Genomic DNA, 24480 nt, shown 5'->3' with positions numbered 1-24480 from the left:
AGAGAGCAGGCATCAGTGGTGACATGATAATAAAAAGAAGGGGGGGGGGTGTCTGTCAGCTTGCGAGACATGGAAACATTAAGTGAAGCGTTTGCACATAGGCATGCGTCCCTTACAAAGTGCAAGAAGCAGCGTCCGATTTCATGGTGAGCATGAGGGTCCGGCTGCAGCAGCTCCTCCACCATGGACAGGAAGTCTTTGTGAACGGCCAGGATCTCCTCGATGTTGGAGAATAAAACCTGGAAGAGAGAAAATACACATCAAGACTTCCACGATTACAAATAAGTATATACAGTAGGGTTTTTTGTATATTTGTAAACACAATTTTTTCCTCCATTGCAGTTCCTTAGATTGCCCGAATCAATTCTACTGCTTTTGCTGCTTTATTGTGGTCAGTGGCGCTGGCAATAAAGAATGAGGTTTCTTTGTAAAGAGCATGTCGGCCTCTTGTGTCTTTGATATTTTGGATTTCCGACATTATTGGGGATTTTAACAGAGACGCTAAAAATAGGAACACATTTTTAGGATCTGTTCGATGGTGACTTTGCCTTCATGTGGTGTTGACTTCTGTTCCTTTCATGCCACTTATGTGGTGGGTATTAAAGAGGGGGAAAAACAATATGCTGACACTGCATGGAAGCTAGTGAAATAAAATCCAAGCATGAAACCAGCAGTCTTTTATGGGTTTGTGGGGCCAGAAATAATCCTAAGTGATACAAAGAACAGCAAATCAAATCTGGTGAAACGGGATCAATGCATTTCCACTCTGGAGGCCTGAATGTCATTCAGCTGTTTTTGCCTGTTGCTGCTCAATGACCCCAGTTTTCTCAAAGCCTCTCCGTACAGCATGTTCCCAAACACAACATAGCACGAATAGCCATCTCCCAAAACACGGAAGATGCAGTAAATATCCACTGAATGTGTGTTTACCTTCCCGGAATAAGCAAACTCCCTCCCACTGTGAGAGAGCATCCTTTATTATCCTCCAGCCAGAATCCTTTATAAATAGATTATATTTACAGCTGCTTCCTGCGTCGCCCACTACTCCTTCTTCCATTCAGAACTTCACTATTTTAGGGTGAAAGCAAACCCCAATGGGTGCTCACATGGGAAACACTCTAATTAGCTTCCATTGCAATTTCCGGCCTTTACGTGGATCAGGTTACTATACGAAAATAACGGTTTGTGCAGAGGAAAAGTCAAACGCATTTGACGTTTTTCCATATCTCAAATATGCAGTTCCACACCTCACAGATTGACCCTCACCTTAACCGTTTCCTCTGTGATGTTCTTGTCGATTTTGGTGGCCGCGTACTGGTTGAGACGATGTAGAAACACCTGAAGGAGGGGAAGAGAAGGAAAGCAACAGTTTAAAATTCTGAACCGGCCCCAGGATCAAATTACGCTTGAGCCACCGATCGCTTGTACCTTCGACAGGCAAAGTAGAACTCTGCCTTTGAGGATTTGCGTGCAGCTGCTGCCACAACAAATTAGCAACCATCACAATGGACACCTGATATCTATCTGAAACACTATATTTTCACTGGATGGGGAAAAAAAAGAATAATTGCAGCACATGGTATTTCAAAGGGGATGTTAAGTGGCTGGAGATGGGTTGGATAGGCCAGCAGCGTTCAAATTGAGATGGATGGGAAGTGCTCTTACTTTCCTCAGTCCCTGACGATGCTGATTCCCAGGCTGCTTCACCGCACAAGCCCTCGACAACTCATTTAAAGCTTCGGGGCACTTTCTGAGCAAATTAAGAGGATGCGCCTCAAATGCATTCGTAAAATGTGACTAAGGAGGGATTAGTTATTTTCTGAGGTCTGCCTGAGGGGAGAGCTTTTAAAGAAGGCATCCATCAACAGGTACCAGACAAGAATCTTTATGTTTATGCGAATGCAAAGCGTGGACACAATTTTGCGTAAGACAGGGATCCATCTTCAGAATGAAGCTCGGGGGAAAACAAAGTGGCAGCATCAAACTTTGATTTTGATGGATGTGTGTGATGCACTTCGGGGGGAGCGGCTGATGAAATCCAAAGCAAGGCTTGAAAATCAAATCATTCATAAAATATAAAGTACATGGATAATTAAAATCCAAAGCTCAGAAGTACAGCGTCAACATACTTGACATTAAACAACAGCAGAGTCCCCATTGTTCATATTGCTGTCAAATCTACAGTTAAACAGCAGAAAGAAAATGTCCTCGGCATAACAAAAACACACTTGTGTTATGCAGCCTTAATGGCATTTGTTTTCATTTTTCCACGTCACACAGCTCATCTGATTTAATTTCCAGGTAAAATAAAGTGTGCACTTAGATTTTATTCTAATAAAACAAGGAAACACTTGAAAATGCATGAGAATGAAGGTAAATTATCTAAATGAAAGAAAAGTGAGGTATAAAATGGTGGTTTTCAGCAAAGGCAGGGGGGCTGTTAAATTTCAATTTCTGACTTAATTGGCCCGTCGTCGATTCTGTGGTCTCTCACCAATCGCTCACGGATCCTCTCACAAAACCAGTGCAACATGACAGACAACATAAAAGGCAAAGAGACAGCGGTGCAGCACGACAGATTCTTTCACAACACAACACAAAGACTCATTTCACGGTGCAGCAAAGTTGCAAAACAGCAGTTGCCTGAAACACATGACCCCGACGTGATGGAGCTGCACACTGAGTGTCACAGTGTCAGTGTCACAGCTAGTGCAGTGAGAAGTTGCATCTGTCTTTGCAGTTGACCCCAACCGTGGGCATCGTTTACTGCCCCGCTGAGGGCCATAATGCCATCTGTTGCCCAGTGCAGCCTGACCTGAGCGGGCTGGAATAACACAACCGCGAAGCCTGTAAACAGTTTTCTCTAATGAGCAGACAAGCTCAGAATTATCCTCTGACACGAGAAGAAAAAAACTAAGTGAGTGGTTGTGACTCGGAACGTTTTATTCGATTAACTGTGAACAGATGGAAAGGTAGTGGGGCTAAATCAGTGGTTCATTCTCAATTTCTAGCAAATTACGCATCCAATGCTCTGTTAACATTCTAGGCAAAACAACATGACGTGAAAGAAATTAACGAAATCATCTTAATCAAATTGTATTGACGTCAAGCAGCACTTCAAAAGGAAGTGTGGAAGTGAATGCCTGAAACTGGGTTTGCGGTTTGGAGGGGGGGGGGGGGGTGAAGCGGGGGTTAAATAATCGGCCTCTTTGTCGTAGGCCAACTCCACGCTGATTACCATTCTGTAGCTGCCTTGCCTCCCAATTCTGCCACTCACAAGCATTAGCATCTGATTAGCAATTCTAATATGTACAAACACGGAGCAGACCTCGACAGGCCCTCACAAAGGCCTGACAGCGCTTACTGTAAAGGACCGTAGCTGAGCAGAGGTAGCGCTAATTTGCATCAAAACTCCTGCTTCCTTTCATCGATGTGTGACATCCAACATGGGCTCATTAGGGAGTCTATCACTTCAGTTTTAATAATAAAGAGTTAATCCAACAGGAAGTTATCTCTAAATCTGGAAGGGCACTAATTATCCTGCATCTCTATAGCTTAAGGGGCTCTACTGCAAAAAATATAAGCAGCCACGCTGCAGATGCTTATCAGGAATAAGAAGCATTAGAGAAACCACACAGTGAAATGGAGTGCAGGGACTCTGAGTCTGATCGGATAGAGATATTAGATTGTGTTATCATCCAACAGATAAGACAGTCTACTGGTTTTGTCACACAGAAGTGAGGGTTTAAAATTCAAACCATTCTTTCATGTAGTTTTGAGGTAAGTACACCACACAGAGAACAGACTCAGCCACTCAACAAGTCGGAAAACTTCTACTGAGACAGTTTGGCTCCGGCCTTATCCCTCGAACTGTGGACGGGTCAGATTTGCATTGTGGAGACGACATGTCTCTTCCTTAGAAGCGGCCAAGTCTGCCTTGTTGATGTTTGTTAAGAGACTAATCCTGGAACAGCTCCACAGACAGTGAATGGGAAGTTTACTGACTGACTGTCTGAATGGATTCATGGACACAGTCACAGTATCATGGGTGACTGGGACTAAAAGAGCATTTCCAAGTTCAGACAGATTCTGTCTGCGCTGTCGCACAGCTCGTTCCCCTGAAGGCAGATTCATCCACATGTAGAACAAAGGCAAACGCCAACAATGATGTCAACTTGGAAAGACAATGAAATTCGACAGCCATAAAAGCAGAGGCCAAAATTCTCATACAAGTTGCCGGGAGAGAAGTTGCACGAACCTTCTATATGACTGTGGCCTCCCCGAACAGAATTATATATCATGTCCCGCCTCCTGCAAGCGCTACCCAGGCGATGCCCCTCCTCTGAAGGCAAACTCCAGTTATCTAGAGGTCATGTCTGAAAACGCTATAAGAATCATAAATCGAAATTTCAAATAAACTGTATCCAAAGCATGATTCTTTAAAGCAGTTTCACACTAAAAGCATTTAGTGTTTTAGACTCAGTAACAGACTTCAGACGGATTTTTGTCTGGACCGGCCTCGGTGTGTCAGGTCCCTCGTACAAAACCCCTGTCACGTCGGATTGAGCCGATGTTTTGAGTATTGTAATGGAAATTTGATCTGTGTTTGAAACCTGTAGAAGCAGGTCACTGTCCAGAAGATTCACCCTGAACGAGTGAGCTTGTTGATTTCATTTCTGTCATGTCTCCTGCACGCTCTACTGAGGAGGCGCTGCCCCTCACCTCAACCAAACTGAACATGTCCATCACGTCTCACATGGACAATCTCCGATGGCGTGCTGCATGTGTAAAAAGGCCGACTCAGGACAATGCTCAGACTTGATTCTGCAGACATTGTCCAAGTGGAAAAACAACTCAAATAAGTTAGATGTTCTGTAACTTCTAACTGTCGATCTGAGTGATCTTTTTGCATGTGAATAAGTCGAAATAAAAGCAGAGCGTCTTTACCGCAGTGATTTTGTAAGATGATGTCAGGGGAAATTATAAATTAGAACAAGCCGAGAGCAGAAGAGAAGCAAATAGATAACTGGAGGAAAGCCTTAGACATTGACCATTGCAGTCCAGCCGTATAAACTGCATTTGGATCTGCTTTTGTTTAGAGTCAATTTCAAACAAATACCCAAGCTTTCACCAGGGCTGATGCCTCCATCCTGATACATGACCAACTGAATTCCAGAGGGACACATTTTGTTCCCCGGGCACGGGGTGTGCTTTCTGGGCACCAGTCTCCACTGATTCACAAGCAGACCTCACTGCATTTTAAAGCCATGTCACATTATCTGTTAACAGAGATGGACAGACGTGTTCAACCGGACAGAAAATGCCAAACAAAATAAATGCATTCATCTCCCTGTGTGAATTTATTAATAATAAATAGGGCTTTTTATTGGTGCCATATTTCCATACTTAAAAAAGGATAAAAGAGGATTAAGGAAAGTTTCTCCAATATTTAAGACACAGAAATGCACACGTCACTCATTTGAAGCATGTGAGCAGCCGCTTTCTGCAAAGAGATTAGACAGAGGCTGTTTTTATTCCTTGTTACTTACTGTACATACAGACATTGTCTTAATCATGGATCCACATCATTCAAACTCATTCTGTTTCCTGAGGCCCATCTACAATCACCTAGATTGTCACTCTGACGGCTCAGGGGGGGGGACTCCACATTAAAACCCCATTAAGTTTTTCATTATTCCACAGAGCAGATGGTGTGATGAATAGATTGGGCCAATCACTGCATGTGGCCCTACCTGCCATTAATCAACACAGGCTCACAAGCTGTGGGCTTCCAGGAAGTGCTTGTGGAAACTGTGTCTGTGCTGCCAGATGTAATCATGTTCAGAATCAAAAAAGAAGAAAAACATGTGATAAGAGCCCAATGTTTACTGAAACTCAAACCAGGTTGAGTCAGCAGACCTGCAGGCCACACCATAAAAAACATCACTAACTTAAAACCTCATTTCTGCATAGCAGGTGAAGAAGAGGTGAATTCATTCCTTTTACAACGTCCACGATCTCCGATGTGTTGAAGAACTCCTCACCTCTGGTATTTTATGGTCCCACATTTGCGGCCATGTACGTTAAAAGTTTTTTTTTAACTTTTGCGTTGAACACTAGGGGGCAGAGTCCATATATAAAACAGAATTACACAAATCAAACAAAACTGTGTGGAAACGAGTTGTGAGGCTCATTCATGCTCAATGTATGTATAATTAGATACGGAAATGGACAAAGCCTTCTGTCCACACTCTCTGTTTTAATTTGTTCGTATTTGTGCACGTCTTCTGAAACCCACAGATTCGGGTTGAAACATACGAAACAAAGCAGTACCAAGTCCTGGGGGGGAGTGCAGCCACTCGTTCAAGTGAGACGACCATAGGACACGAGGAGGACATTTCAACCCTGGCCAAACTTTTTGGATAGAGATCTTGCAAGTTGGTAAGTTGGACCTCTGTCGTTTTAGAACACGGCCACTTTTGTTTCTTACTTAAGAGGTACATTATCAATACTCTCTGTGTTTTGTAGTTGTAAACATTCTAAACTGCACTGGCATCAAGTGGATGGCTTGCCTCAGAACCATACCGATGTAAAAGACCCATGGAAGTTACTATAACTCATCTGGTTCAATCTCAAGTGACAGTTCGCTCAATAACTTAAGTTTGCTGTAATATGTTCAGGAGTAGGAAAGTTGAAATCACCCCCTCGTCCTTGGGATTTAGCCTCATAGTAAAGTAAAGTAAAATGAAAGACACAGGGGCATTGAGACCCACTAGAGGGCTGTTTCCATGCCGACTGAGTGTGCGGTGTGCCAAACCTAGGTCAGGAAACTCTGTGAATAGATATTATGCAGCGTTGCCCCACCACCACCAACGGTTCTCTCCGCCACATTGGAAAGATAGAGAGGAAGGCTAGCCCCTCCCCCTGTATATGTTTATCTCTGTCAGTGAAACAGATGAACCACACCAGAGATAGTTTGGCAAAACAACAGAGGCGGCTCGCTTCCTGGGGCAGCGACCAGTGATATAACAGAAGGACAATGATGGACATTTCTGAGCTTCATAATAAAGTGTGTGTACAGTATGTTTGCCAAGCCAGAGCAAGCTGTCTTGACAAAGAGACGGTACAGTGATTGTGAAGTGAGTAGACAAGCAAAGGAAGAAAGTGCAAGGGGGACAAAATGCATGTCGTTCATTAATATAAAAAGTCACACGCGTTGAAGGATGGGCTGTGATTGGAATAAAAATCCTCCCAAATGAGCCAAAGAGCATCAAACAGATCCAAAGAGCAAAATGATGCAGAACATTTGAAGACAATTAAATTAAATTCATCCAGCTGCTTCCATGCAACATCTTCAAACATCTGCTTGAGCATTCAAGAAGGAGTGGGCAGGACCAAAGTGTCAGTTTAATGTATTACATGCATAACAGCCATTTTGGGTCCCAGTAGACTCATCCATTCAACTGGAGAACACCCTGCTCTCTCTGACATTACAGGGAATTAAAAGCAGTTTAAAAGCAATAACAGATTTATCAGCTTGTACTTTTCGGGAACTTATTCAGTTACCAAAGCTCAACTGCATTGGCTGCAGTGCAGGATCTGTTGCTCACAACTGAAAAAAGCTCATTGGCACTCGTCCTAATGTCGAGGCCTTGCCCAAACTCTATTGGACAAGCTGCTTCTTTTGTCAACTAATCTGCTCTGGATTCATATTCAGAGAGATGGTAACCAAACACTGTGTTTTCTACTTTATATCATACTGTTGCATTAAAAATGTAAATGCATGGGGCTATCACACCACACAAGTGCAGGTATCCCATTTTATTTTTAATCCAGCGTCTGTGCTCGAATCTTATCTCGTTAGCAAATACAAAACGGTAGAACAAAGTCCATTCAGTGTCGGAGAATGAGACAAAAACAGGCAAGTTCCACAAATGACAAAGCCCACCAGAGTGAACCACCAGACTGTGAGGATTTGCTCATTAATGTAACACTCCTCTGTTTCTTTGTCATATTCCTCCTCCGGGGAGACAGAGTGAAAAGTAAAGCAAGTCAAAGGACCACAGGTAACAGGTGGGCCGGCAGCTCGGCAGCCTCGGGCAAGCTCTCGAAAACAACCTGAGTCCCTGGATTTGAAAATGAGAGAGTGAAGGGGATAGAAAGAAAAAAAGACAGACAGCATAAACAGATAGAAAAATGCAGAGGAAGTACAGAGGGAAAAGTAGAAGGGGGGGGGAAGAGAGGCTTGTTTGGCCTTCTTAACATGGCAACTCTGTAGGGAGGATATGGTGCCTTTACCGTACTTCCTCCACAGCGGAACTACTTTCTCACTGGAATTCAAAATTGCAGAGGTCTCCCATACAAAAAATCCCACATACACACACACACACACACACACACACACACACAGTGGATCCTGGTAAGCAAATAACTGAGCTTTCCCCCAAGAAGTACCGACCAGAGACAAACAGTCCGGCTCTGATGCTGAGCGCACACTGGGGAACATCCGAAAAGAGAGAAAGGCTCTTTGTAGCTTTTCTCTCTTTATACACTACACTCCCTCCGTCTCCTCAGCAGGTCCTTGTGACACCTCCAGAAGTCATCCTGCACGCTTATTATCTCACTAGAGTTCTTCCCCACGATGGTCCGCGTCTCTCCCACTGGCGGTGTACAGAGGAAACCAGTCACTATAAATACAGTGGGGAATGTTAATATGGCTCTATCTCTGGAGTTGTTATTAAGGCTCATCTGCACAGCTCAATGCAGGGTCCCTGGTTTTAATTAGCAACGGGGTACATAGTGAGTATTCATTTCACAGGTTCTTCCAGCGAACAAGGGTCCATTTGTTTCAGGAGCACTTGTTCGCTGTCGGCCGTCTGCATGAGCACCGGAATAAATAAAAAACTCTGGATTAAGACACTTCTTTCAAGGCAACAGATAGTTTGGGGATTTTAATTGGAAAGCTTATTGTTTTAGGAAAAGACAAAAAAACACAGGGACAAATCGAGCTTGTATGAAAACATTTTGAACAAGAATTCACTATTTGCATGAAGGGAAAAGAGATGCTCTTCCCTTTGGTGTTATTCTTGTCCTTTCACTGACCCTGATACCCAAGGAGATTCCAAAACAGCTGGAAAGAAGCAATTTATCTAATGAATATGTCTGTGGCCAATGTCTGTGCCTGGCTCCTGGTGAGTTGACGTTGGAGTGAGTGTAAAATTATGCTTGCGGTCATGTCCGTTTAACCGTTTTTCAGACAGACTCCGTGTCTGTTCAATTTCACCCATCGTGGCACGGTAAATGGTCTGGCATCTCCAGCATACCAGGAATATCTTTTGACTCGTGGAATTGCAAAACAGTGAGAAGACGAGCCTCCGGGGGATAAGTGTCGGTCCTTAGAGACCGAGCTCGGCTCGCTTCCCCTATTTCCACGCGCGGCGGAGCAAACCATCACCCGGTGATTCACATCAACAACATGGCAGCACCGTGTATTGATCTCCGGGATGACAGAGCAGGATCGTCTGTCTCCCGGTCTGTAGCGTGACTGTCACAAACCCCAGACAGCACATTTCATTACCGCTTCAGACTTCCAAATTGTCCCCCCCCGCCCCACCACCCTCCATTTCAACATGACTGGCAAGAAAAAAGGGAAACCTGCAGCGTCAGCCTCTCTTACACATGACAGAGCAGGACACAGTGGAGTATGGAGAATATGACAACTACACTCCCTGCCAGATTCTCCTCTTCTCCCAATCCCAGAGCAACAAATGTTGAGAGTGTGCCCACTTGCACAAACACCCGTTCCTGCCAGGGTTGTGCTCCTCAGGACTTCTTTCTGTCTGTGAATTGACAGAGCAGGAGGTTGCAAAAAATCGGTAACATTATGGACTTTAAAGCAGCTCTAATCAGATTAACATTGGACCAAAAAATCATGTGTTGTGCGAAAGGACACACGCGCACACAAGAAAGAGAGACCGACAGAAAGGATGTCTGCACAGAGACAAAGAGACACTTGTCTATCTCAGAGCGTCTTTGGCAAGTCCTATTCAAGAGCTTAATGAAATAATTGGGAGCGAAGTGGAATTTCCCATCGTGTCTGGCCGAGCGAGCTCTGCATGTTTATGGACATCGAGCCCAGAAATGCAGGACGGACAGAGACATGAATGACATGGAAAGTGTGATTTTGAACCACAGAGGAAACACGCAGACTAGTCTAGACATTCCGAGTGGGACACTTCATCAAAAAAAGATCAGAAATTCTAGAGACTGCAGCACAGTTTGTGGGATACGTCGTGATAGGAAATGAAATGGCTAGTAATAAAACAATTTAATGCAATTACCTTAATTGGGTTAATAGGGAACATACAAATATTTAATTGGTTTACAAACAATTTGTCGTCTTTTAATATTGTCATCCCTTAATGGCTATTAAGGCAGGATTGAGAGTGCTTAACCAACATTGCCAGTGTGTGTGTGTGTGTGTGCGTGTGTGTGTGTGTGTGTGTGTGTGTGTGCCTTGCCAAAGACCATGCCAGTAAAAACAGGGGCCCCCTTGTGATGATGACCCCTTCACACCGCATGAACATCCTGATAAGTGTCTCTCAGAGCCCCGCCACTTTTCTAGTTGTCTCACGTAAATCCACCACGTGACCCGGCAGCTGGCAGCGGCTAAATCAAAGGCCGCCTTCTCCTCTGGGCCGAGAGACAGGGACAGCACCACCTCTGCCTCCTGAGCTGCTGAGGCCAATGCAGGGGTCATATAATCCCTATCGCAAATGTAGTCAAGCATGCGTGTGTGTGTGTGTGTGTGTGTGTGTGCGTGAGTGCGTGTGTGTGTGTGTGTGTGTGTGTGTGTGGAGCAGGAAGCATGCAGCACAATGTACAGATGGGGAGGGCCAGGAAGGAAGGAAATCCTGCTTGAAAAATGGCTTCTGAGACAAAAGCAAAAGAACCCTCTCCAGAGTAAGACCCCTGCAGCAAGAGGAACATTACTCTGACAGAGAGAAGGTGTACAACAGGCCTGTAACCTGACTGTTATAATCAATGTTGTTATAGATGAGATGAGACTGGACTACACAAAAAGTCAAATGGATTCCCCCACGAAGACTAAACTTCTAAAGCAGGAGTAGGAAAATACAGACTAACAGGTAGATTGCTTGTAAATATGAAGCCACAGCCAGCAGCTGGTTAAACTACCTTGGCTCAAAGACTCGGGGGAAACCCCAGGACCAGAACCTCTAAAGCTCCCTAATGAGCATTTGACTTTACAGGGTATTGTGTAGCAGACTTCCTGGAGTTTCCACTTGTTGCACAGATCTAAGCCCAGGATGAATCCATCCATTATCTATACTGCTTCTCCTTGGAGGGCTACATGGGAGCTGAGACAAACAACCATTCATTCTCGCATTTACACCTACAGACATTTCTCCAATCTCCAATCAATCTAATCCCCAAATGCATGTCTTTAGACTGTGGAAGGAAGCCAGAGTACCCGAGTGAAAACCCAGGCGGACATTGAGAGAACATGTAAACTCAACAAAGGAAGGCCCTTGACCAAACCAGGGACCAATAACCTTCTTGCTTTGAGGCGATAGTGCTAATTAAACATAAAACCATGATTTGACAGTTTTACACAGACTTTGATACCTTTGACAGACCTGCTGATTTCAGCCACCATGTTAAGCAAAAAGCTTAAATTGTTCAAAGTCGCCCGACTCAGCAGACATTTGGCTTTCTGAATGCATTTTGGCCAGCACCATATTTGGCTGAGGATCAATGCCAACCAGAAAAAAGGTAAAACATGATAAACTACCTTTTAAAATCAATCTGCATTACTTTCAATATCACATATCTCACTGAGTATTACAATATTCAAAGTCTCAAATAATTTGATTGCTTGCCATTAAGGGGGAAATGAATGGTATTGTATGTTTCCAATTGTAATCGCATTTGGGGCATCTAGGAAACTGCTAAATCTTTCTTGACGAAGATGAATGGATAAACTATTGAAAGGAATGCAAAACAAGACAGCTCCAAAAAAAAAACAGCATTGCTCCATGGGAAGATAAAGGATTATCCCACTCAATGTTATATTAATATGGGACTCAAGATTGATGCAAAAATCTCTTCAGGTCAGGGATGTCGCCAAGCTAATCCACAGCGTTGTTTATCTTCAGCCTGGCTAGAAAAACACCAATCCCGCAAATAGACAAGTTGCTAAAAATGGTATGTGCACACAAATGTCACACAATGCTTCTACTTGCAGAAAAATGCCACAGAAATGAGATGAGTCTCTTGTCCAATGCATTTACACCTCTCAGGAATGCATATGATAAATCACAGGCGATGCAAGAAGTGACAGTTGCATCCTTTCAAACACGCCATAAAATGCAATCCCCTTGCGCTGTGGAGGTGGTGTGAAATTGAAATGCAAGTGAGCCACTTCATCAGTTCAGGGGCCTCTCACTGGGGACAGGCAGAAGAAAAACCGCCTGTATTCTCAGAGAGGAGGGACTGACCCAATCCAATTAAAAAGAGTCAAGAGGAAAAAACATGTCACTTCCCTCTCCGTTTGCTTGTGTTTCTTTCTTCTGCTTCACGTCCACAGAGCAGCCACATGTTTTTCTGTGTACCTGGAATAAGACTAAGTCCTGGCAGATCTGAATTTAACTTGGCCTCTGTGAGAAGTAACTGCTGAGGATTCTGCTCTCTGATGAGGAAACACATATTTTAAGCCTGATGGGATCATAATAAACTTTCATGTAGAAAGGAAAGTGGAAAAATACACTTCTCTTCAACACAACATCTAAAATAATGGCTGGAACATGCAGACACCACTCTCCTCTGGGAAATGGTGGTGAACAACGACAGCAACAGAGAGGCAGCTAAAGATATTTGATTTATTTGAAAAGGAACACGAGAAGAGAGGCGGGTGAGGGACAAATAACAGTATAATGGATTGATTATCAATTCCAAATAAAGACATAAAAGAAGTGTTAAAAAACAGGAGGAGGAGAGCAACTAGGGCAGAAACAGCAGCATCTGAAATCCCTTTTGAGATTCAACATTCAGTTTAATTATCATTATGCAACACAAGCTCATAAAATGAAATTACAGATTTATTCCCGCTATGCTAATCACAAAAAAACAAAAGTTATAAAAATTAATGACTAAAAAAATTAGGTCATAAAAATAAAACTTCACAGCCTGAGGAGAGAGACTGGCTCCTGCACATTCACTTCGGATCCTTAGTGGTCCTCTGAAAAAGTTAAAAAAAATTGCCATCTTGAATTATAGATCCAGTCTGGCCTGCTTTTCCTCAGGGTCCCTGACGAGGAGCTGCTAAATGTTTCTAAGGAGAGCGACGCCTCGAGTACCCTGCTTAAACTTTATTTTTTTATTCAGTAGATCTTATATAATTTACAATGGGGTTGGTGACAGTTTATACATTGTTGTTTGTGAGTTTCATCCAATAAGGACACACAGAACATTGGCATCTTTCTGTTGTTGTTTCCATCAGAGCTCAGGAGGGACGTAGATGTTCAGACACCGAGTCTGCAGGTTAACAGTCGGACAGGAAAGGGGTCGGAACAAGAGGTTGTGACCTTTGGGGTCATCACCTGTGCTGTCTATCCAGAGGGTATGAACCATGTCATGGCTGCCCCCCCCCCACCCCCCATCACACACACACACACACCCGCCCCTGAGCTGAACTCATCCAGGACTGCTGACTGGTCATATGTTACAAGGAAAACAGAAAACATCTCGGGCCTACATGAACGCCCAAGCAGAGAACAAATCCAAATCCGTGGAGGGAGAGTAGGAAAGATGTGGAGCCTATTTCGTGCACGCAACCACACACACTCACGCGAACACACACACACACACACACACACACACACACACACACACACAGGGTTCACTTAAGCACCTGGGTTTCTAAGAACAAGTAACTGCTCCTTCTTAGCAGCTGCTTTCTTCATTAGGCTTCATTTCCCACTTCCTGCAGCCACTCTTACTGACTTTAGGTGACCACCAATGTGTTTATTGACCAACAAACTTTTTCCACATTAAGCCCCTGGAGGAGGAATGACGAATATCATCATCTGCAGCTGTATTTAAAACTGCAGATGCAATATACACGATTCTTGAATGCCTTAATAATCAAATCCTTTTTCCAGCGAATGAGAAAATCTCTGCCCGTACAACGTCTCAACACACATTTTTCTTTAATTACAATTTATGCAAAGGGATACAAAAAATTAAACATTACAGTCAGTGGTTGCCTCATAGTTCAACAGGCTTTTGTTGGGGAGAGGAAGGCGGCAGCTGAGGGACCACTTAATGCACTGCAAAGCTTTGTTGGAATATATTAAGTTAAATTTGTGGCTCAGATCTCGCTCCAGAACCGGGACATGAAAGGTTTCCTCCATTGTCCCGTTCTTGCATCCTCTCTCCCAAGTGCTTATCGTCCAAGCAAATGGCTTCCAGTGTTTCTGTATCAGCGGTGAACAATGGCAAAGTATTCAATTTGACAGCAGGACTAAAAATGACCTGCCGAAATGCAAAGAGCTCATTAGAGCAACTGTTTACATTGTGTCTTGGGTTGCACTTTTCAATGAGGCTTTTCTAAGAGTGACTGTCATTTTATTGGCTCGTGGCCGTCCAAGATAAACACCAGTGTTCAAGGCCGCCCACTTTCTCCGGCTATAATTGTTTATTACGTAAGATTGTCCTGAGATATTTCACACAACTTCCCTGGAGCCTGCCAATCACTATCAGTCTACTGTGGACACTGAGAACATGTTGTGCAAAAGGTGACTCGTTGAACCCAGAGAAAAGTCAAATTTAGACTTCCCAGTAAGGACACCTCCAAGATGCAATCTGCACATTTTTCCCACGAGAGGTTTGCTAAGGCCACACAATACGCTCTGTCTGTCCTGGGACAAATTGCTCCTAATCATCCTTGCTCTCTGTGTTGTTTTTCCACTACCTTAATAGTAAAGTATGTGCGAGGTGCATTGTGTTCTGGGTCCCACAGATCAGCGGCAGCAATCTCTGCTCCGCGGTTCAACTTCGGCTTCTGAGCGGAGCCTCATTGTTCCCCTGCATTTCCTAACCTCGGAGGAATTCCTCCTCCAGGAAATATGGTTTACAAGAGAAGGCACCGAGCCCAGCCACTAGCGGAGACCCAGAGCCCCCCTTCTAGCCACCCTTCACCCTCCTGGCAATATCCACTGCGTGATCCACTGCCCTTTTCCCTTTCGCCTTCCAGCAATATCCCGTTTACATCTCTTCCTGCTGGTACTGGGAATCGCCTGGATTATCCTACCAGGGACTCGCACAGAGGGGGGGGGGGGGGGGGGGGGGCTGGCTGGTCCTCCGCTCTGACCCCTAGACACACAGAATCTTGCGAGGTTTGTTACTGGTTCTAGCTCGGTATTAGAGGAAGTGGGGGAGGAAAGTGAGTTGTTTGATGAAAGTCTTCAATATGACCCCTCTCCCCAGTAGGGCCCTCTTTGATCATCCTGGGTATCTTCCCAATGCTCTCCAGGACCTCCCAGAGGATAAGACAGTAGATAATAGCGACTCTTTGTCTTTTCCTCTGACTATCCAGCTTTTTTTAATCATCCACCTCCACAGCAATAAGCCGACAATAGCATGACTATCTTTCACTGTCAGATCTCGGCTCCCATCCCAAGATTCCCAATGAGAACAGAGTTGCCTTGTACGGGGGTCAGCCACTTCTGAAATGAATCCCAGTTCCAGCACTACAGGGGGAGATAAAGGAGGGGTGGCTGCATTCCCTAAACCCCCCTACCACCACCAGGACAGAGGACATTCCCTCATGTAATCGCCCACACTACTTCTCCAATGATGCCACTTCTAAGAAAAGCCAGATAGAGCTCCATCCCCTCCCCGGACTCTCCGCTCTCCATTGGGAACATCTGGGCAGTGTGTGTGTGTGTTCGGGGGGGGGGGGCGCGCTTTTTAATGACATGCAACACAGTTACCCCTTCGACCCGACATCCGTGCAAAGTTCCCATAGCAGCAGGGAGCTGGAAATGCTGAGAAGATGTGATGAAAGCCATTAGGCCGTCCAGACCCACGGTCCAGATCACACGCTCGTGTGTTGACTGCAAAGGACTTTCACTTCTAACATTCTCAACAGACGGATTTCCAGAGCTGCCATCATTATTTGACGTAATACCATTTAGGTGGCAGCTCCGGAGCTTTAAATCGGAGGCCACCTGTGCCTCCCTTGGCTGGCCTCACTATTACTCTCAAAAAAAGTGTGCAATGTCAGCGGCGAACTGCATCCTCCTATACTTTCTATTCTTTGTGGCGAGTTTGGTCATAAATGTAACACTGCACAGGAGAAGTAACAATCCTGGTTGTGACAAGGACAGAGGCAGCTGAGACAGATGCCATTATGCGAGTTTCTCTCCTGGTTTTTTTCCACCTCTGCCAAAGAGGTTATGCTTTTTGTCTTTCTTAGTTAGCAGGATTACGCAAAAACTACTGGACGCATTACCACAAAGTTATAGGAGGGATGCGGTATGGGTCAGAGAGGAACCCATTACATTTTATTGCAGATCCGGATCAGGGGGCAGATCCAGAAAATCTTTCTTTAACATTGTGAGATAAAGCCATTTTGGAACAATTGGGAGCAGATCCCAAAATCTTGATCTAGTGGATTTAAATGTGTTTTCTGAGTGGCCTTCTAGTCGTGTAGATGTTATGTGTCTTAGCTGTTCTGTGATGATGACAGAGATAGTTCCAACAATCTGGGACTGATTCCCTTTAACTTCAAGATTTAAAGACCTTTGCAAACTGACGAGAATCATGTTGCTTGGGTCATTTGAAGGAGCAACAATCTCTGTGACATGATTCTGTTGTAATTTGTGGTTTGTCTACCGCGTGGGACTCTTTTAGACAAAAAAAATAAACGTGTTCCAGATCCCCAAATGGCTTCTATGTCTGTGTGATCAGCTGTTGTCAGACACAAGCCCCCATGCATCCCGTGACAGCCTGTGAGAGAAGTGGATTAAACATCCCACTTGCTGTGCAGGAACCAAAGCGGTGTCTTTGTGGCTGCTCTTCCAATTTCACACTTGGATCCTGAAAAGTTAATATATCCATCACAGACTCAGAGTTAGACAGGGAGCAATGCAAAACGCTATTCCCCGTGTTTAACATCAGTAAAGTAAGAGTGGAGTTTGAACGTGCACCGACCACAGCTCTGGAGCCTGGTGCACCATGCATACTAAGCAGGGTTGCTGTTTTGAATATCTTTGTTTGTTTGTTTGTGCTCTTTGTGCGTAAAGCTCTGCGCACTTGTGTGCCACCTCTGATTAAAAACGACTCGCACAACTCACCGACAGAAACTCGAGCGTCCCGACATAATCCCGTTCGGTCTTGACAAGTTCATTCAGGACGCACACTCTCAACCGCAGCTGTTTCTCCAGGTCCTTCCCGCTTTCAGCCCTGTGCTCGCTCCGGCTCTCCTCGGTCATCGTGCGTAAAGTGGATGCAAAAACTTTTTCTATTCCCCTTCGGCGGCGTTCCGAGTCTCACATCGCTCAACAGGTCTCAGCGGCGCAAGTGTTCATTCTGCAGCATGGTGGTGGTGCTGGTGCTGGTGGTGATGCTGGTGGGGGGAAAGTGAAGCAAGGAGCCGGTGTCTGCAGCGAAAGTCCACAGGGGGGGGGGGAATAGTTATAAAGCCGAAATAAAGGATGAAAAGTCCAAATAAGTTTGAAGATGAGGTGGAAAAATAAGATGGAGGTTAGACAACAACTTGGGGCGTCTTCAGACAGAGGAGCGGATGTGGAGAACGACTGGACTCCAGTTCACAAGTGGAGTCCATGTGACTCCTGAAGTCTTCATCCCTTTCCTGCCTCCCCACAGACTTTCACGAGCAGGACACTGTCAAATTAGCAGGGATGCGCACTACGTTTTTTCCGGCTGTGGCTGTCAAAATAAAAGAGCTGCAACAGGTTTTGGTGGAAAATAAGATGTCCCTGTTTCATCCAGATAGTTTTTATCGTCATATTTACGACCTACAATTATTTAAAATGGCAACTGAAAACTTTATAAGACAAAAAAGATGATTTATAATCAATAGTAGCTGAGCTGATACCCTTTCGTGATTACTATTGACAAATTTACCCTTTTAATTTGAAGGAAGAAGTATTATAGTTCTCATATTATTTTAGTTATCTCCAGCTAACTTGACACTACTGAATCCTGGACATAAACAATCTCATTGACTTTTTACTCTACACCAGACTTCACCCACACATCAGATCATAAACCTGATATTGTGCAATATATGAGAAAATCGAACGATTTATCAAAGATGAGATAAGAGATCAACAAGAACTTTAATTTTACTCCATTTGCAATGATTTGACAAAATGTCACTCCTCTGAAGTTGATGGAGTGATATAATAAGCATATTGAAGTGGTCGCCTGGTTCTGCTGAGACCAAATTTACTGAATGACTGCCACCGCAAAACTTCATCTATCAATAGAACAACGTTGTATCACTTGAATTGATTGCGTTCCCCTTGTTATAAAGTGCAATAGCTGCTTAATGAGGTAGAGAACTTCAGTCGTAAAACCTCAGCTTCCATCATTAAGTGGCAAATGAGCCTATCTCTAATATCTGTGAGGTAATCATTGGGGAATTTACTTTGTAGTTCTGTAACTGATTCATTTTAAGTGACGTGGAAATTCTGTTCATGCAATGGAAGCATGGGTATGGTGTCACTGAAGACACAACAGCATTTGACCTAACACAACAACATGTCAAAAAACAAACTTTGTTTACATCTGTGTTGTGAAAGGTTTTGACCAATAAAGACGGACAACGTCACAGCTTCCCAAAAGTCAAGCCAAAGTGTCTCAGTCGCCACCTTGTGGCTGGCTGCGGTACATGTTATAAACCCCGCCCCTTCCAAATAAGTGGGTAGGACATGGACCAAACTAAAAAGTCAGCAGTACACATTAAAAAAGTTTTCTAACAGATTGTTTCCGGGTTAGGGTTAGGGTTCATTTCTGGACAGTGGAAGGTTTTGAAGACGTGTCCTCCATCTTTATGTACAGTTTGTGATCCTCAGGGCCACTGCACATATGTGTAAAGAAGGAGGGAACAATGTTATCTCGAGGAAAAATTACAATATTTAAAAGAGTAATAAAGAACACTTTCCTAGTTAATGACACATACAATAAGGAAATTATAAAAATAGACAGAATGGATTTTGGATGGATCTCTGCTGCGTAAGACCTTAAGTCTATCTTCTCTCATAATAAACACATATCTCCTCAGCCGTTGCTTTAGTTTCCTCACGGGCAGAATTTGGACACGGAATCAAAACAATTACTTTGAGAGAAAGTCGAGCACAGGCAGCAAAAGAGAAAGAACAGAAACACCAAAGAGTTTATTTATGCTGAGACGGGGCTCATAAGCTTATACATTAGAGCTTTCAAAGACCACACTAAGTTCTCCCTCTGTCATATAATCCATTGGACAGGGTTGCATTTGAAACACATTGAACCTCTACCATTTCAATCTGCCTCATAGACACAAAAACCCTCCCTAAATATGTTGTTTCTGTTCGACGGGCAAACTTAATAACAACACACACTGGATTCTCATGACCAGGTTGGCACAGTTTGATGTTTTCAACAGAAAAAAATATTGTTACACGAGAACATTTCTTGCAGCAACTCTCTTATTACAAATGTGTCCTGTCTGCAGCATAGTGCCTCTCCCTGGTATCTTTTTTTAAACATTTGATTGAAGAACTTCCTCTTAATTACACAAGCAGATGCTCTTGTGTCACAGCACAGCTTTACAAGCTGGTTAAGTTAAATAGAACTGATTTCTTATGCAGCAGTTAATGTGGGATTTGATTTCAGGTGCAATTTGTCATGCAAAATAATACACAAACTGCATATATAATAAGCTGCTGGAAAGGCTGGTTAAGTGTTTGTGAATTTAATACTCAGACAGAGTCATTTTGCACCTGGTGAAATAGCAGCATAATCAACATTAAAAGCTACTTTCATTTTACCAGCTTGAAATTCTTCTCAGAGGAGCCATGCAGTTCACAATTATGATTTCAGGATTCATTTATCTCCTTTCGGCAGTACATTCATACACCTGGCTACACAGGCCTCTTATCTAAACCAATGCATTCAGTGTATTCTGCAGTCTGTGGAGCACGTTCATGAAAAGAGAGGAGGAATTTAACTGATGACGACTGCACGAATTCATCAGCACCAGAGGGAGTCTTTATTTCATTGGGCTGTTTTATGTCTCAATTACAGGTTAGTGTCAGTTTTGTGAGGTGAGGCGAGGACATGGCTCTTCAACGTGACTAAATCTTGGCGTGGGGTATACTCTGCTGGTTAAATGTAGTACTGCAGGCTGTTCCAGTAACTTTGAGATGATGAAGGTTTTCCTCTGTGCTGTTTCTCTGCAGCCACTAAAGGGCAGTGTTGATCCTATTATATGACTCAAGAAGAAGTATCTTTTTAACAGGACTGTGGATCAGTGCCACATATCAGGTCTTTGTAAGGTCCTGAGAGGGTCCTGGTCCCAGACTCACACCAAGAATACATTGAATCCTTGCATGAGAGAAAGCTAAGAACCTGTGTTGATGTCTGTGGTTGACCAATTTAATTATGGTTTTATACAAGCTCCTTCTGTGCAGGTAAATTATCTAGGCCCTTAGATTTTATTGCCCATGACTTTGGTCAGTGGAATTAACTTCTATTATTTGCGGGGTTGAGTGCTGCCGGTAAGTGTCAGACTGATATGAGCCACTTTTTCTTAACATCAAACACAAGTGGTGATAAGAGCGTTGGTTTTCCTTTTAGTGTATCAGTGTGTGGCAGCGGCAGTCGGCCCATTACACTGTGTTCCTTTGTTCACATTTATTTAATTCTGTTCACAGGAAAACACATAGAGGCAGGGGAAGGTATGAAGAGGGAGGCTGAGGTGTGTTTTGAAGTGGTTGGAGTTTCAGTTTAGTTTGAGGATCAGTATAGGTACCAATATATAAATATACAAATAAATGTTTGAAAAATATTATAGGCTCGCACAGCAGTTGAGGAAAGAAAAGACAGAAAACTAAATATTTACCAAGGAGAAGCACTTCATGTCATTTAATTACGAAACTGCAGCCTCAAATGCCTCTTACAAAAGGAGCATTCAGTCTCAACTTCAGGTTGTACTGAGTCAAAATGTGGCTAGTTTTGTTAATTTGCACTGCTTCATGTTACAGTAGTGGTGCCCAATAGGCAGTAAAGAAGTGATATCGTCATATTGCATGACATAGATCTACTTGTAATTATGTATTTCTCTTAAAGTTCTTTGGTTTGGCAGTTTTTCTCGTCTTTCTGCAAAGTTTCTTCCTGAGTGAATAATATGAATAAAAAGTAGCAGAGATGTTTTCATTTTACCAAGGACATCGCTGACGTCTTTGCAGCTATTAATCAAAATCCTGTGATGAATAGCAGTGCTAGACAAGCCTGGTGGAATATTGTGAAAGAGGTCTCCTCTGATCCAGATGATTTTAAAAATGAACAATTTCTCCCTGGAATACTGAACATTAGGATTATATAAAGAACAGTACAATACATCACTGCTATAAATTACTTACTGCAAGTAGTTTGTTTCATCACTGATTGATGAACCCGTTTCCACATCTTGATAATAATAATACAATAATATATTTTATTAATATAACTTTTCAAAACACAGTTACAAAGGCAAAAGTATGTTCTGAGCATTGTTCTGAGGTACTTGTACCAGCACAAACAAAGTAAATAAGTTAAGTTTTCCGGGCAATTAGGATGAGGAGGATTGAAGTAAATTTAATTCAGTGTGTATTTATCTGTAATTCACCACATGAGTCACTGGTTTTCACCGGCATATTATACTTTCAAAATTGCAAATTCCATTCTCAGGTCTCTCATGTACTAAATATAGGTTACACACTGCCTCCTTTAAATATTGTCTTAATTCTTGTTTAGTAATTTAAACTTTGTGGGAGTTTGTTTCAACAAAAAAAAAAGCAAAATATTCTAGCTTACTATTAATGTAAATCTTCCTTGTAAATATTAATACAGATATTAAACCAATACAAATCTAAAATTACAACATCAATGGGAACTTGGGTTTGCTAATGGGCTCCGGGATAAGATAGCATGAAAACACATTGTACAACCGCGCATTTGATTTCATTTTTCTGATCTTGCTCTAAATTATAGAATATTTCTAGCTTTTAAATCTGCTAAAAGATTACTCACAGTCAAGAGCCAAAATAAAGGTTATGACCGCTGGCACATAGTGAGACAGTAATTGGCTGGTAATTCCTAACACTCGGAGCAACAGTAGTCAAAGCAGCACATTCCTTAAGAAATCCTCTACACAAGCGCTTATTGATTCCTGCAGGGAAATTGGTTTGTCATCACACAGTTAGGTCTGAGCAAAACTCAAGTTTCATCGTCATATTGATCTCACGATGATGACTGGTGGTTGCTCGAGCACAGAGCGATTGATCATTAATTAAAACGTCTCATCTCTAAAGTCCTTGTCATTGAGATGATCCTCCCTCAGGTCCTCCATTCAGTCTGAGAGTGAAGATTCTTTTCTTTCTGGCAGCCAAATGGCCCACTTTGTTCGGGCCTCCCTGTCCAGACTGAGCACCGTCTTTGACCCCCCACCGCCAACCTCTTTCCCTTCTCCCCTCGGGGTCAAGAGGTTGTAGAAGTGCCCTCCCAGCTCGGCTCAGGGTCATCCGACATCACAAAGAGCTGCAGTTTGCTCCCCTCATCGGCCGGTGCGAGCCCTGCGCTCCCTTGTCAAAGAGTTCATTCACACACCTCAGCCGGATCCAGAAAGGAACATGGGGATTTACTGGCCCCCCTTGTGCCATTCTAAGATTGCCCAGGGTTCGACTTAGCTCAGAGAAAGACGGCTGGTTCTTCACCTCCCCTCAGACCACAGGCCGGAGCGGTGCCTCACGCCCAGGTCTGCGTTCCTGTGTGTTAGAAACAACACCGGGACCGCCACCCGGCAGCGGCAGTGCCCTCCACCCCCACGTCTCGGTGCCCAACACGTCACGCCTCGACGACCAGCTGACGTAACAACCTTTACATGCAGGCGTTTTTTTCACTCTGCCCACAAATCCCTGAACATGATACTCATGGAACGCAGAGCAAGCACTTTATGAATATGGCTCTCTGTGCAGCTGTCAGAGTGCTCAAAAACACTTTCTGGGGTTAATGTTATTTTTGAAAAATAGCTCTGTCGGTAAAACCCTCTATAAACTTTGGTGCATTTCACTTAAGGTTCCAGTAAAGAGGAGGATTTTCACGGTGGTTAAACCAAAGATGGATTCACCCTCTGAACCAGCCCTGGCATTTTCTCTTGGTGCTAGTATATAAGAAATAAATATGATTTTACCCGTTACGTTCTGTTGAAACTGGCTTTACTCATTCTTTATGTGGAGTCCCACATAACCCACCGCTGAGTAAAGATAACGATGCAAGTGCAATATCCTTTAAATTATTTCTAATGCCATTAACACTAAAAATAACCTCTTTCCAAATTACAGATATGACACATACATGGGCTGTGCGGGAACATTTGGAGCGAGCAGGCTGTGTGTTTGGGGGAGATCTGTTGTACAGTAATTGGGTGTAAAACAGGTGGCGGCACTGTTGACACTGGGGAGAAGCATGTGAAAAATGTGCTGCCGCCATGCAATCACAAAAGGAAAAAGGCTGGCAGTTGACTTAGACGTTTAATCACCGTGTTTGGGTGATAAGTAGAGGATCAAACGGCGGCACGGAAAGCCTCGAATAACAGGGAGAGCCACCTAAAGCTCCACAGAGGGATTCCTGGTGGAGCCAGGCCAAGGCACTGACAGAGATGGGGCAGCTTGTTATCACACAGGCTTCAGGGTAAAGGCCTAGAGAGCTATACGTGGGTATAAGAGTATATATCAGAGCTATAAGTGAACGGGAGGGTGAGGATTCAGGAGCTCCATGTGCTTTTAAGGTCTGAATGAACAAACAATATCCTAGCTATCGTCTGCATGTATCATTTCCCTCTAATTCACGAAGGCCTTGCATTTCTCCAGTAGTACTAAGCTTCACTGTTATTGCACTACCCCTGATCCAGTTAATCTACAGGCTGAAAATGCCTCGGCAACATCATGGGATGCTCATTGATAGTCCACAACGTTCGAAACATATACAACCACCATTGTTCGGATCAGTGGTTCTCAAATGTGGGTCTGTAAAAGGTTTTCATTCATTAGAATGTTCCATTCAATTCTTTAGTGTTGTTCTTTCAACCAACAAAGTAGATTATGTGAAAACGTGCTATTTGAAGTTATTCCAAAGGACATACATGAGGGCCTGGATGTGTAGCAGCCCAATAGCTGCTAAGGTTTGACC

At 43.5% G+C, this 24480-nt stretch overlaps 1 protein-coding gene across 1 annotated transcript in view; it reads right to left on the bottom strand.

The window, feature by feature from the left end:
• Positions 1 to 17881, bottom strand: part of prex2 (phosphatidylinositol-3,4,5-trisphosphate-dependent Rac exchange factor 2) — an 86396-nt gene extending 68515 nt beyond the window's left edge. Inside the window, exons 1-3 of the mRNA XM_053412772.1 lie at positions 17379 to 17881; positions 1267 to 1338; positions 117 to 239 (exon numbers count right to left, since the gene is read on the bottom strand). Of these exons, the coding sequence (XP_053268747.1) occupies positions 117 to 239; positions 1267 to 1338; positions 17379 to 17516 (333 nt within the window). The 5' untranslated portion in view covers positions 17517 to 17881. The remainder of the gene's footprint in view (positions 1 to 116; positions 240 to 1266; positions 1339 to 17378) is intronic.
• Positions 17882 to 24480: the final 6599 nt, after the last annotated feature.

Source organism: Pleuronectes platessa, chromosome 20, assembly GCF_947347685.1.
Source record: "Pleuronectes platessa chromosome 20, fPlePla1.1, whole genome shotgun sequence".
Lineage (NCBI taxonomy): Eukaryota > Metazoa > Chordata > Actinopteri > Pleuronectiformes > Pleuronectidae > Pleuronectes > Pleuronectes platessa.
This window is presented reverse-complemented; position numbering and strand designations above follow the sequence as displayed.